The sequence below is a fragment of the Phalacrocorax carbo genome, chromosome 1 (assembly GCF_963921805.1).
Source record: "Phalacrocorax carbo chromosome 1, bPhaCar2.1, whole genome shotgun sequence".
NCBI lineage: Eukaryota > Metazoa > Chordata > Aves > Suliformes > Phalacrocoracidae > Phalacrocorax > Phalacrocorax carbo.
This window is the reverse complement of record NC_087513.1, coordinates 32456765-32471009: the sequence shown is the minus strand read 5'-3', so window position 1 is coordinate 32471009 and position 14245 is coordinate 32456765. Positions and strand designations below refer to the sequence as shown.

Genomic DNA, 14245 nt, shown 5'->3' with positions numbered 1-14245 from the left:
ACGAAATTCTTTACGGTGAAGAAATAGCCTGGCCATTCACGAAGTCTGATTTTACTCAGCAACTAGTTATCTTTCTCTGGATGGTAACGGTTAACATTTTTTACCACACAATGCCTTAACATAAACTCATTTACTTGCATTTGAAGTGTGATGAGGTACTGTGCGTGTGGGTAGCCAAAAGCCTGAGTGTCCACGAATTCTTTTACTGGATGGAATATTTTGAATTATTCTGAATTTAAGCTCAATATTATCTTAGTAAGGGTATGAAGAGCTAGAGCCAGCAAATCTACAGCTTAATGAGGGCACAGGGATGCAAATGTCATCAAATCTACCTACTGGTGATCCCTGTGGGACTCCTGTTGCAATTCTTCTGGACGAAGATTTCAGTGTGAGCATTGGTGATGAAAAATTTGGACAAAGATCACTGATTTGTAATTACCCAAATTCAATAACACTGAGCAGTAGCCATTATAACTTGCCACATAATTCTCCTCACAGAGCTGAAAGTAGTTATGAATAAGCAAAATTAAAATACAAACAGAACACTGCATGTGCATAGTATTTCCAATAAGTACTTACGATCGGACTGTGGAATAAGCGGAATAAATTTACTGAATACACTCTTTGTTATTGATGGGCTGGACACAAAACACGAATAATTGCCCTTATCTGATGCTTCTACATTTGCAATGTAGAGGTTGCCGTTTGTCTGTGACACAAATCGTCGTTTGTCCAAAGAAATGAACACCGGGAACTCATTTAGAAGCCAGCGATAACTGAGATCATCTGGAGGAAAATATTTTCTAGTCAATATTAAAGGCCAATACTATCAGCTACTTCAGCCATGGAATACTGTCTGCAGATAAATCACTTCACTCTGATTCTTGGCTTATAGATCTTTTCTTCAGGAGGGGCAGCTATGCAAGAGAGAACATACGTCTCAGTAGCCAGCTAATACCTGTCTGAACTGAACATCAGGGTACTGCTGCCATGAGTGCAGATTACTGGGGCCCCAGCTACGGTGCGCACGGCTCCCCTTGGGCACAGCCTTCCCACAGGAACCGGAGTGGGGTGGGAGGAGATGGGCAGCTGGGTCTTGACCTCATGCAACTGAGAAGCTGGAAAGCCCTCACCAGTCTTGTGATTTAGACAAAACCTTGGAATATTTTAACTAGAAATATGTGTCAGTTCCTTGCAATACTTAAAGTATGAAAACTAAAATGTTATCCCATTTTCCAAGGTAGAAGAGATGCTAAGAGCCAAATTCACCCCTCACGATGTCCAAGGCCAGCAGAAAGTCTGAGATGACACAGTGACACGTACTCAGGTCTTTTGAATGGTAGGCCAAGTCTCCCCTCTATGAGCCAGATTCATCTGAGTAATTTTATTTGTAGTGTCAAAACCTCTTTGCAAATTTAACAATAACCTTTACAGATGGTCAACTACAAGCATATATTCAAAATAGAAACCTAACCTAAACGGTGATTCTCAAGCTGCATAAAAGTTACAGTTTAAGTAAACTTAAAGGAAACTTTTAGAAATAAATATTAATTTGTCACCTACTCTTAAGCAGTTGAAAATGAAGCACTTTGAACTTAATTACCTGGGTAGTGGTAAGGGGGCTCACAAAGAAGCACTGCTCCAACACCTTCTCGCACTTTAACCTCATAGCGTTCCTCAGGTGGAAAGGGATCCAGATCTAGTTTAAAGAAAGGTGGGGGACACACACTGGCGTTTTTCATTACATTTTAAAAATTATTTTCAGCCCTGTAGAGATTAATATAGAAATAGAACAATATATGGCAGATAGATAGATACCTGTGGACCTGTAATGCCAGTTTTGCTCATTTTAACTTTGCCATTACCAAGTGCAATGAATTTTTTTAGAATCTTTTAGGATCCAGTCTGAAATTAAACTGTAAGCATCTTGAGGCAGGGAATGTCTCCTGTGAAGCTTCTTCATGTCATCAAGCGCAGCGAGATTCTAGAGATCCTGACTGGAGTTCTGCTCTAAATGCCACTGAGGTGTAAACAGCACGTCAGTAATAGCCAAGTGCACAGCCTCTGAATGCAATATTCTACCAGAGAAACCACCTAAGCTAACCTCATTCAGATTACTTCAGCTTTCTTCAATGGGAGGCAGCTACCCAGTTCTACTAAATTTCCAAGGCTGGCTCTGAGATCTACCTAAAACTTAAGTTCAAGAGCAGACAGCAGAAACAATAAAAGAAAAATCAGGACAGAGATACACACCAAAAGAAATTAAGTAGAAAACAAAGACTATTCATTACTGTAAAATGCACTGTACAAGTTAGACAGATCCAGTAGACACTCTGCATTATCTAAAAAATAATTAATTCCTTAACTTTGTAAAAACTGCTATGTTTACTAAACATGGTACAGGTAAAGGATTCCTCCAAGTCCAACCACAGCTGTCAGACCTGAATGACTAGAAGAATCTAGGAAGAAAATGCCATTACACTTTGTCAAATGCTTGGGAAAAAACCTCTAGGAGGGTTACATCAGTGTCTAGGGAAAGACACGTCTCCCAGCTTCTGAAATACTCATCTTTTTTGCAGATTAGAATATAGATCTTTCCAGTGACCGACCGGATCTTTTCATTAGATGGTACATGGTAATCATTGCAATAGGCCATTCTTAGGACTTCTGATTATTATTTAATATAATTTTAGCCTGTGCCTTAGTACAATGAATGTATTCAGTTCTTCACAACTAGCTCCCAATTAATTTTGGATATTATTCTTTGATAAAAAAGAAATCAAGTATACCAGACTGACTTAGTAAGAATTAGCTATTTGACCAGACAGGTTTTGTAATCGAAGCCAAGGAAGATCTTCACACAGATTGGAATACCTCTATTCATGTAATCTCATTCTCTAATTCATAAAAAGTAGTTTGAGGATATTCCCATTCCATTTGTCAGCAGGGACCTAACTACACAACTACTTTCTATCTTCAAAATACTGACTGATCTATCCTGAAAACATCTGATTCCCTTGTTGCAGCCCTTTTGATCATTGTTTAAACTTGCCACGATTATTCACTTCTGCCTTCATTGGAACAGATTAGTGTTTAAAATCTGTTACAGAAATACAAAAGAATAAAAAATTAAAATCATTGGAACAAATCTGTTGTTAACTCGATACTGCTTTGCATATGGGCAGTTTGGGCTTGGTAAAAAGAAAACCTACCATTGGTTTTATGTTATTTTAGCTATTTCCAGTTTATCTCTTAAGTCTAGACATTTTGTTTATAGTGTTCTTGAATAATCTTTGAAACTCTAGTTCAGTCACCACAAATTTAAAGACATGGGATAGGACAGGCAATTTCTATACGTAAAAGATTATGCAAGTACTGAAATAGAATAGTCTGTGCCAGGTGCAGGGAAGTCACACAGTTATTGAGATGTAGTTGTATACCTTCTTCCCACTTAAGAAATGTTCTGTACTCTGATTGGGTCTTGATGTTTTCTTTGCGTAAGCACTACTTGGTTATTACTCAATAATTATAATAAGAATGATTCCATGAGTTCTTAATTGGAAGACATTCATTTTTAGCTAGAATGAAAGAATGAGCATAAACACTGCACTCCTATAAGCATACAGTTAACACTAGTGAGTCTTGAAATTTCTCTTCCTTGTCGTTCTTGCAGCCTCTCTGCTATGAAATTGCTGTGCTTTACTCTTCCGACACTGTTTCCCAACAAATAGAAAAAAATATCAGCTTCTGATTTTGCTCAGCGCACACCAAAAAGCCACTAAATATTCCCACAGGATAAAATTCCTTCCCTCAGGAGTATGCGTGTAACAGGTAAAAAAGATTTTAATGTGTTTTAAAGCACTGGATCTCAAAAGATTGAGCTGTACTTAAGACAGCGTTCTCAGACGGAATAACTGACATGAAGTTTATGAGACAGTGGTGACTTTTGTTCCATAATTTCAGCAAATTTTACAGTAAGAAAAAAAAAAAAAGTCTTGCTCATGTATAGCTGGTCAAGACTTTTTGAACTCTTCTAATGGTTTCTATATTAATTTTTTAGAAACAGATTGTGGAAGGCAATGTTTTTTATAGGTGATTATAAAAAGCAGAGGGGAGCAAACACAAGAGTGTAAAGAACAATGTCAATACAATTTTTTTAACAAGTATTTATCAGTTTCCAGATATCTTTTAACTTCTATTCCTTGTTCTTTACCCTATTTTCATTTAAATAGTTCAATATGACATATTAGGGTTCTGATCATTGTAACTGTCCAGTATACTAATTATCAACATTCAGCTCAAGCAATCTGTGAGCTGGTAGGCAGAAAACATGCCTTAGACTGTTTTGAGTCTACTTTTTTCATCTATTATGTGTATTGATTTCATTTTAAGTAGCTACAGCTACTGTCTCATAGCTTTTCTCCTATTGGTTGTTCAGGACTGGCACCACCGATGTCTGCTTTAGGTATAAATTAAGTATCCTGTAAACTGAATTTTGATGCCATCTCCATTAGAAGGAAATAACAACCTGGCCTTCTATTCATTCTAGAAAATACACCAGGTAAAATACAGACTAAGACTAGATCAACTATTACGCAATTCATCAGCTCCTTACAGCCGAGTAAAGATAACTCATTTCTTGAGATATGTGGTCCCACAATATTATAATCACCAGCAGAAACCCAAACTTTTCACTTAATCTCTGATCTTATACAGTGAGGGGTAAATTCTGCTCAGAGAGGCTGCTGAAAGACAAGAGGGGTACTGAGCACTTAATGTCAGAATTAAAGGGCACACAGGGCTTTGTGAATGGTCACCAGATAAGAGTGGATTCCCTTTTTTGTGGATTCCTTTTTTTGTCCTCTGATGAAAAAATATATCCAGGGCAAAAAGCATCTTAAGGCAAAACAAAATAAAAACCCCAAACTCTATCTTCAGCTGGTAAAAATTCTACATTACGCTTCATGTAGAATGTAAGTTCTTTACAACGCATGTATTTGTCGACACTGCAAGTCTGTGCATATGCACACGTTCACAAGACTAGTTCATGATTGTCAGAAGCTGACAGAAATGTCCTCCAGCAGGATCTTCACCGTAGCCTAGGAGTCAGGCGGCATGCTTTACTAGCGAGTGCCATGCCTTCCTCCTAAAGGCATCCCAGTTGTCTTTGCATGACAGCAGCACCTCATCACCATATGCCCCCACTTGCGTCTTTCTTCCGTGACTGTTTCCCCTTAGGTCCTACCACAATTTAAAAAGAGTCTGCACAACATTATCTCAAGATCTGGCTCCATGAGTCTCTTCAATTAATAATTTAATCATAATTCACTGAGCAGGTTGAAATATCAGCTGAACACTAAGAATGTATAATGCTTACAAATCTTATTTTTTGTTGATCTCAGCAGACTAAAGCACTTAAGATTGTTTTCACAGAGTAACAGAGCTATAGCATGTGTTAGCAGAAGACACTGCAGTGTAAAACACTGGGCATTCCATGCTAACCGTAACGTTTCTACGTTTTGACATAAACATCGGCTTACATCCAAAGCTCAGAGTGGCTTCACTGCTTCTGACTGTTCCAAAGATATTTGACACTACACAGACATATTTTCCAGCATCCCTTGATTTCTCTGGATTATTGATAACAAGTCTGCCTCCCACCATACTGTAGCGATCCTTTGTTAAATCAATATCCCAGTTGTTGAGTTTCCACCTATTAAAAAAGAAAAGCCAGATGTAAGATTTCATGCAAAAAAACAAACCTGGTAAGAAATATGATTTGAAAAATAACTCATAACAACTATACGGAAAGTTTTTAACATACTTATACTTAATATATATCTTTAAAGTTTTTCTTCAGCAAGAGCCACGGATTTGAACTCCACAGGTCTTTTAAACATGACAGCCTCAGTCTGCTTCAGCCTTCTCAGAGATGTGACATATATGTTAAAACCTGATTGCTGGCCATGCAGTAAAGAATGCTTGAGCTGGCCATGAGTGAGCTAGCTAGTGATTAAGCACTGGGATTATAAATAATAGCCTCAAATAGTTATCTAAGGCCAAACTGGCTAAGAAAATGCTCCCTCTGCACCTTTAAAGTATGGACTAAGGAAATTTTTAAGAGCTTTTTGCGAACTTGTTGTAGGGGATCAAAATGTTTCATAAAGCCTAATGTGCCAGTGAAGTCTGTGCAAAACCAGTGGCACACCTGAATTAAGGTCTACCTGCTACATTAAAAAAAATTGGTGGACTCTCCCACCTAATTACTGTAAAACCCTGCAGCCAGTTCACTGAGTCACAGTAGCCTTCACTTCAGGAACTACAAGAGGAGCCCAGTAGACCAGGTCTGGCCCTTACTAACTTCTACTGATTTCAACAGTTACAGAACAAGGAGTGGGAACCAATATTCATGATACATATCTGTATTTCTACCTAATCCTGTGCCCACAAGGGGGAGCCCAGAACCTTCTTTGAAAGGAACTGCACGTTTCCTGAGCACAAATAGGAAAGATGCAACTTAAATGCGTTTAAAGATTATACAATCCTTTCAGTGTAAATAATTTTTTGCCACAAGACAAAGATAGGCATTAGTGTTTGAAAATGAGAGCTCATACTCTATGTGCTCCTTCCTTACTGAAGACCTACCGAAATATACAGAATACTCATTTGGAAGCTGAAATTGCAACTGTCATAGAAAGAAACAATAACAAAAGTGGCATTAGCAAAAAATAAATTAAAAATAAATAATGAAATGGTAGGATTTTCAAGATGCCGTAAACAGCATTTAGGTTTTACAGGATTTTAGAGGTATCACTTCAGTCCTGTGAGATATACTACATGTCTGTATTACAAACAATAAATCCCCTGTTCAGAAATACCTAGGAATAACTGTCATGAGAACAGCTTATGCTGCAATGAAAGAGATAAGGAAAACATTGCACAAAATGTGTAACTGAGGAGCAAGAATTAAAAAAAACCCTGCCATTAAAACTGTTTTCTTCTGAATGTATTAATTAAAAAATCAAAACACAATCACATTTCTATGATACATCATTTTTTTTCTCTGACTACAGTATTATTTATACTCATTTGTAAAACAGAGTTACTCTGCAGTATAAAAAATTAACCTTAATGAAGATATTCAAGTGAGTGCACATCAGGCAGTCATGCGATCTGCCTGCCCAAACCTTGCCTCTTAAATGGCAGCTCCTCCGTTCCACAAAAGCTGTGTTTGTGAGCAACTTCATTCACATGGGCAGCTCTCATCAGGTTCACCTGGACTTCTCATATGTATGGTGTTTCTCATACATGAAAATGCAGAGTAAGATGCCTCATGACACCCAATCAGACGCACCAAATGTAAAAGAAGTTGTCTCTTCAGAGATGGGAACAAATCTTTGTATTTTTTTTTCCTACAAACTGCCTAGCAGATTGGGAAGGTGTATTAGTAAAATGTGTAGTTATCTATCTCTCTTCTCTTTTTCCAAGGCTGCTCTGAGTGTCTTCCAGCTGAGATGTAAAACTTCAGGAATATGCATATAAAGATATCTACAGATGAGTGAGGAACAATCCAAGAGGTTATATCTGAAGGGAGCCTACAGAAAGAGAAGGTGTTTGAAGAAAGCGTAGTAGAACCACCAAGAGACCTATGAAATCCCTGAAGGTGGCTGGAAGGCTAGAGAAAAAGATCACTGGTAATCACCAGTGTGTATTTGCATAAGAGGTCATTTTGGGAGAAACGACGCAGTAATCAGAGGTCCATGATTTGCAGACAGGACTGCAGACTAAAGGACTCATATCTTGACCCCGTGAAAACATGTTGCTCTTCATAGCAGTGTTGAAGGCTCCAGCAATGACTAGGAAAAAAATAGATTCCCAGACACTCAAATGAGTATTTGAATTCTAGCAAGGGTGAAGGACCATGAAATACAGAAGGGAGAGTGGACGAATACTTAACAAACAATGAAAATAAAGAACTTGTAAAAGAAGACTAAGAAGGTGAATGGTCAGAAAGAACAAAGTGGCAGGAAGGACTTCTCTGCCTCTGAAACAGGATAGTTTTGGTTCATGAACTGTTGGAGGGCTAAGAAATGAAGACAACAGATTGAGGTAGACTAAATAACGATGCCAGGACATAAGGAAAGTGGCCTTATCCTGTATCGCCATTATCATCACATCAGCTATCGGCAATAACTGTCAGATCTGTTCCTAGACAGAAGAGCTCTGGAGGTGCGAGGCAATTCTTCCACAGTGACTCTACTAGTTCAGATTTTTCAGAGCCCATGACAGGTGAAGAAGAATGCTAAAATTTATGTAGAGCCTTTAATCATTCTATTGATGTTATGTTTACACAGTCTTGCAGACAGGGTGGGGGACTCTCTGGACACACTGGAAGTGATGGGTAAGTATATCAGAAAGGTACCAAATCTAAGTGTATCTGATCTCTCCACACTTCCAGCCCTTTCCAAGCATGAGGAAAGCAAACAAGTGCAACAGCAAAATGCCACATAGAAAAACTTGTAAAGATACTAGAGGCAGGGATCATATTCAGAAGGGGTGTTCTAGTTTCCTCTCAAATCCTTTAATCACAGGTGGTTCTGTGTATGTAGACAACCTGTAAGCATATTTTTTAAAAAAAGGCAATGAAGTCTAGGGAAGCTGTTTTGGTGGAAGAATACCACAGTTGACCACAATATTGCAACAGATTTAAAAGAATGGCCAGCAGACTTAACTGCTTTTACTGTCTTAGAAGCCAAAGTTTAGGAAGATGCATAAGTGAATATCAGGGCAGATCATAGGATCATAGGATAATTTAATTAAATGGATCTCTTTTGCTGGCAAGAAATTTTGTCTGCCCTTAGTACGATGACAGTACTTTTCTGTCCATGACTGGGTTGTAAATTAGTCATGGTCTTAATAATGACAACCTTAAGTACATTCCTCTGTACACAATGAGTAAATAATAGCCAATAAACTCATATGGATGCCTCAAGTTCCCATGATGAAACAGAATTTCTCTGCTAATAACAGCACAATTATTGTGAAAGAGGTCACATGTGTGACTCTCTACTAAAACTAGTTGAAACATTTTCCCAGAAGAAAGTTTTTCATGTCTTCAGTAGCATAGCTGGTACATTCATGAGCATCTCTCTGTAATAGGTGGACACAAAAGCAACATAGGATGCAGAATATCCAGGTTAAACAGCCAGACCTTCTTCTTTCAGAGTAAAATAGGATAAAAAAGCTCTTCTCAATCAAGAAGAACAAGGAGCAGAACCTCAGTCATCCTAAACTAAGCAGAAAGTTAGTCTTTTAATAATCTTTTGAAGGTCACTTTTCTTGTTGTTGTTGTTTTGCATCTGGATCAGTATTCCTTTCAAAAGCTGAAAACTTTTAACACAACAGGAATGTACTATTTTCAACACTGTCTAGACATTTTGGCAGATTGAATCAACTCAAAAATTGCAAATCTCCCCATTTTTTCCTGCCCTGAAGACAGTGTATCAACCTGTTAAGACAGTCAATCATTTAATACTACAACAACCTGAAACACTCACTAAGTAAAAGACATAATACCTGAAAATCAAAGCAAGAGAGGTTACCTGTAAGTAGGAAAAGGAATTGCTCGAGCCCTGCAGTTCATTGAAACTTGTCCATCTGAAGATTCTTCTGGGTAGATGGTATCAATGGGTTGCTCCTCAAAAACGGGTCCATAACCTTTGTTTCCTTCCTCTGAAAAACATAGTTTGAAATCCATCACTTTTTAATTAGTAGGCAAACTGAAGATGAAATCTACATCGCACCTTCTGCATTCAAAAAGCGAAGGCTAGAAAGTGAGCCTTGCAAACTGAAGTTTTATATGAATCAACAAAACCAGAGCAGTATGGGAAATACAAGTGCTGGCCTTCCTTCACTGACTCCTGCTTCCTTCCTGCCCTGAGAACAAAAGTAATTTAAACTATGTTCCTGTAAAATTACCTTCTCTGCCTTCTCTGCTGACATCATCAATAATTTGATGAAGATAATTATGAATTGAAGATATGCCATTTAGGAATGCAGTGAAACCAACTTATTTCACAGAGACCAACAAATTCTCATCAAACAGGTCCAGATGCAAAACAACTATCTGAACATAAAGTGTTTCTTATCTCATAACCTAATCAGCTGCAACTGTTTTATGTATTTGGAAAGAATCTTGCATCAGACAAAGAAAAACTAATGTTGGAGATCACAGCTGAGAATTACATTGTTTCCAGAACCCATTTCTGTCCTTCCTTTCACACTTAGGTATATGTGTATGTTAACTCTCTCTCCTCTAAAATAAAATCTTAGAAAAGCCCCATATCAAAAATAATTTAAGTTTGTACAGGCAGGCACTTAAAGGTGAATAAATGTCAAGCAGGTTTCACAACAGACTATTTTTTATAATCTTTAGCCTCCATTTGCTGATGCTGTTGTAAAGGTTGCAGATTCCGCCTGCCCTGGCTGCATTTCCTTCTCCTTTATCTCCTCCAAGTGTACTGGACTGCTCTTTGGGGTTTGTAAAAGACTAGGAGCAAAGGTGGAACACTATGGGAAAATTCTGCTCAGCAAATCCAGGATGCAACTGGTTTTCTTCTGTGAAAATGGCAAATATGAACCCTAGGTACAGAATGGCACTGTCAGAAGATGGTGCATGCTCAGTGTAGCTAAAATTTTTAGTCATCAGAGCTGTCTAGTTCTCACAGGTCTCTACTGAGATGGAACTGACAGCATGGACACTTGTAAGTGAACTCAAGGCATAAGCAAAGTAGTACATGACTGCTATCAGGTTCACTTTCCAATCAATATTTTTAGCTTAAAGATTTCCAAAAGCAATGGTTAAGGATGGAAAAACCCTAACATTTTGCAACAGTATCTGTACTGCCCATAAAAGATCTGCTACGTGCCTTGTAATGCTACATTTAAAAAAATCTTCACAGATCGAGACATAAACTGGCAATGTAACAGATTAATGTCCCTAATCAAGCTACGCTTTTGTACTGATACCCTTAAAATTCTTGCCTTTGGTTTTAAAACGTTCTAGGCATGTTTTATAAAACCTAAGAGAACAGGAAGAAACTATCTATATAACTAAAGAATGTAAGTTACGTCAGCATTAAAATATCGTACCTATATATAAAACAATCCTACACAGATATCTTTTTTATTGTTCCTAAATCCATATTCATCGATAGACACTGGATTACAGCACTGGCAGAAAACTGGTTACAGATAAAAAATAAGCTCCTTTCCTAGTTCAAGTTTAGGAAGAAAATAAATCACTGTTTCCCTTATAGACAGGAGCAGGTCCAGAAGGCACTGTTACACTGCAACAAGTATGGTCAGGCAACTTCATTTTTAAAAACTAATTCACATAACGAGTAGAGAAGCCCTTCAAAGAAGCAAAGAGCAACTAGAAAGAAAGGCAAAACAGGTCTGCTTTCTTTGATATTTTACAGCACACCACTATGTAAAAATCTACATATTGCTAGATCAAAAGATGAAGTAATTTCAGACTGAAAAAGCAAGAATCATGTCTTTGCTCAGAGCCTGGAATGACTGAGCCACAAACCTGACGGCAGTTTCTGTGCAGTTCTTAAATATGAATTCAGAATAATAATGGCCTCTAGCAGTGAACAGCCATACCATATGCAGCTGACTCTTTCACCTTAGGACCCAAATGATGTTACGGACCACTTAGGCATTTCATGGCATGCATTTTTAATGCTGCCAGCACTATTCATTATAGTGGGTAAACGCCTGTTTCTCACACCTACTGAGTACGCTGTATAATGCCACTTCTGCTGCAATCTATTATGAATCTGGTTTCAGATGTCTGGCTGAGCAGAAAAAGATGAGCAGACTGCATGTCAGGGGTGGCAACCAATAAACCTTTCATTCTCAGTCGTAAGCTGAGTGTGGACCAGTGACAGGCAAACAGCATGGCGGAGAAAAGAGAAGAGAAAGGGTTTGTGAAAAGACTGACAAGAAACATTTACACTTTAAGTGAAGTACCATGCCTGTTTGACTAAGTTTGCAGAGTGAGGAAGGGCAGACTAAGAGTATAAGGAAAAAGATCAGTTGACTGAAGTTGTACCTACAAGAAAAAGGGAAGAAGAAAAAGTAGGGAAAGGAAGAACGAAATTGGATGCTTTAGATAAACTGGGTATGAGAAGAAAAGCACATTTCATCTGTTCTGGTCCTGCTTTAGACTAGAGGATGGACTTCGTGACTTCTCAAACAACCCTACTGCCCTGTTTTCTGGTACATTTCTTGTGATTTATATTTTTAATTGGAGCAAAAGCTATCATCTAATTCTGATTATTTAAGGCATTCTTCAGTGAATTCTGCAAGTGAGATTTGGACTTTTCAACAGTGCTAAAATGTATTAGGAAGTGTTTGCAAAGGTCAAGAGTATCTCTACACAGCTGATGAGATCGTGGCTTCTGTATAAGAACTGATGCTGCTGGAAGGTGGCCCTGTCACCCCTTCTCCAAGTGATTCTCTCCAACTGGGCAGTGTCATTCTCCCTCTAGGCATTTCTGCAACACCTCTCATGCTTGTCTGACTTCTTAGGTAGCTGCTAAAGCTAAAGAGAGTGGAAATCTATTCACCTCCAGCTTTCTTGGTTATACTGCTGCTGGTTTAGTGAGGTGAATTTGTTCACTGATGACAACCTGTGCCAGTGCAAAGGGTGGAATGGTAGCTGGGCTATAAGCTTCTGTCTTTTGGGTAGAAAAACATGTCTTATTAACTGAACCATGTGAAAGATAGACACTGACTAAGACAGATATATCTGAAAGCCTTGCCACTACTTGCAGATGAACTACAAAATTATATATATTTTTGGACCTTCATGTCCCTGCACAAGCCTGTGAGAGATCATAATATAAAATATCCAACACACTCAGCGAAAAGATACCAAAGGATGTCTGAAAATAACAATCAGAAACCACCTGAGGCAGTCATTTTCAAGTCATCTCAAGAAATGTCATCAGAAGAGGCAAATGAAAGGCACAATAAAAAGCTTTATTCAGTGCATCCTAACTCTCTATATATTTAATTCAGGAAATGTCCAACTTTTCCATATAATTTTTTTTTAACGAACTAGCTTAATTTTGCATGGTAAACACTATGGTAAGAAGGTAGAGACATCAGGTTTTCCAGCCTATACACACTCCTGTTAGGAGTTACTTAGGTCATAAAAAGGAAAATTAAAAACAAATCAGTAGCTGATCATCCTCCTATCAATCCTGCATGGATCTCCCTTCACTTCACATCTTTTCATGTCCTAACTACTTGCCCACTTAAATGGTCTTGCAGCCTCTATGCGCCCTCGTTCTGCCTCACATGTCCATCTCCTATTTGATAAAGAAATTCTGCTTATCTATAAATATAAAGGCAATGCAAAACTCTTCATTATAGTCACCATATAGGCCCACTTCTTGTGTCTTATTTCCAGAAGTCTAATAACTGCCTGTTATTATTAGACAGCACGTTTCATTACTTCAGTATTTATTTTCATAATATAATTCTATATAAATCTATTGATCCTATATATTATTGTAACTACCCCAACATTAATATATTCATGTCGGGTAAATTTGGAATAAATTTAACAACACAGAAGACAATTCTGACTTGATTTTTGAAAGATGAATGACTTTAGCAAGCCTGCCCTGGATGTAAGGCACCATAACATTGGTAGGAAGAAGGGAAGAGACTGATTTATGAAAGCCAAATGTAGTTATTGTACATTAAAAATACCCTAAATTAACTAAGTAATTTTCCAGCTTAGCTTACAGGTTTTTGTTCAGAAACATATTTAGGGAAACACTGTTCAAGACACTAGAAGGTTTTTTTAAATGTCTTTTACATGTGCTTGCTGCAGGTAGGAAAAAAGTTGAGTACGGTTGGAGAGAGTATGGTCGGAGAGAGTATGGTCACTTGGTCAGTGCGGGATCTGAGGATCAGGACTCTGAGACATGGAGAAGATACATGGTAAGATCACCCCAGGGATGAAGTCTGGGACACTGTGAAAAAGGGAGGATGCAGGTGTCACGCTATTTTGTGGGAATGGCAAAGTGATCTTGGGCTGCTTGGACATAATGATGAAAAGAACTAGATCTGTCTAGGGAAAGCTGATGGCATAATTAGAAAACTGCTTGGGATAAAACTGGTAAGGGAATCAGAGGAACTGAAACAGAGAAAAAGGAAACTTGAT

General features: G+C 38.1%; 1 protein-coding gene across 1 annotated transcript in view; it reads right to left on the bottom strand.

The window, feature by feature from the left end:
- The window catches only part of CNTN1 (contactin 1), a 255051-nt gene that overhangs the window by 72646 nt on the left and 168160 nt on the right, over positions 1-14245 (bottom strand). Inside the window, exons 4-7 of the mRNA XM_064447942.1 lie at positions 9603-9732; positions 5541-5713; positions 1604-1699; positions 580-786 (exon numbers count right to left, since the gene is read on the bottom strand). Of these exons, the coding sequence (XP_064304012.1) occupies positions 580-786; positions 1604-1699; positions 5541-5713; positions 9603-9732 (606 nt within the window). The remainder of the gene's footprint in view (positions 1-579; positions 787-1603; positions 1700-5540; positions 5714-9602; positions 9733-14245) is intronic.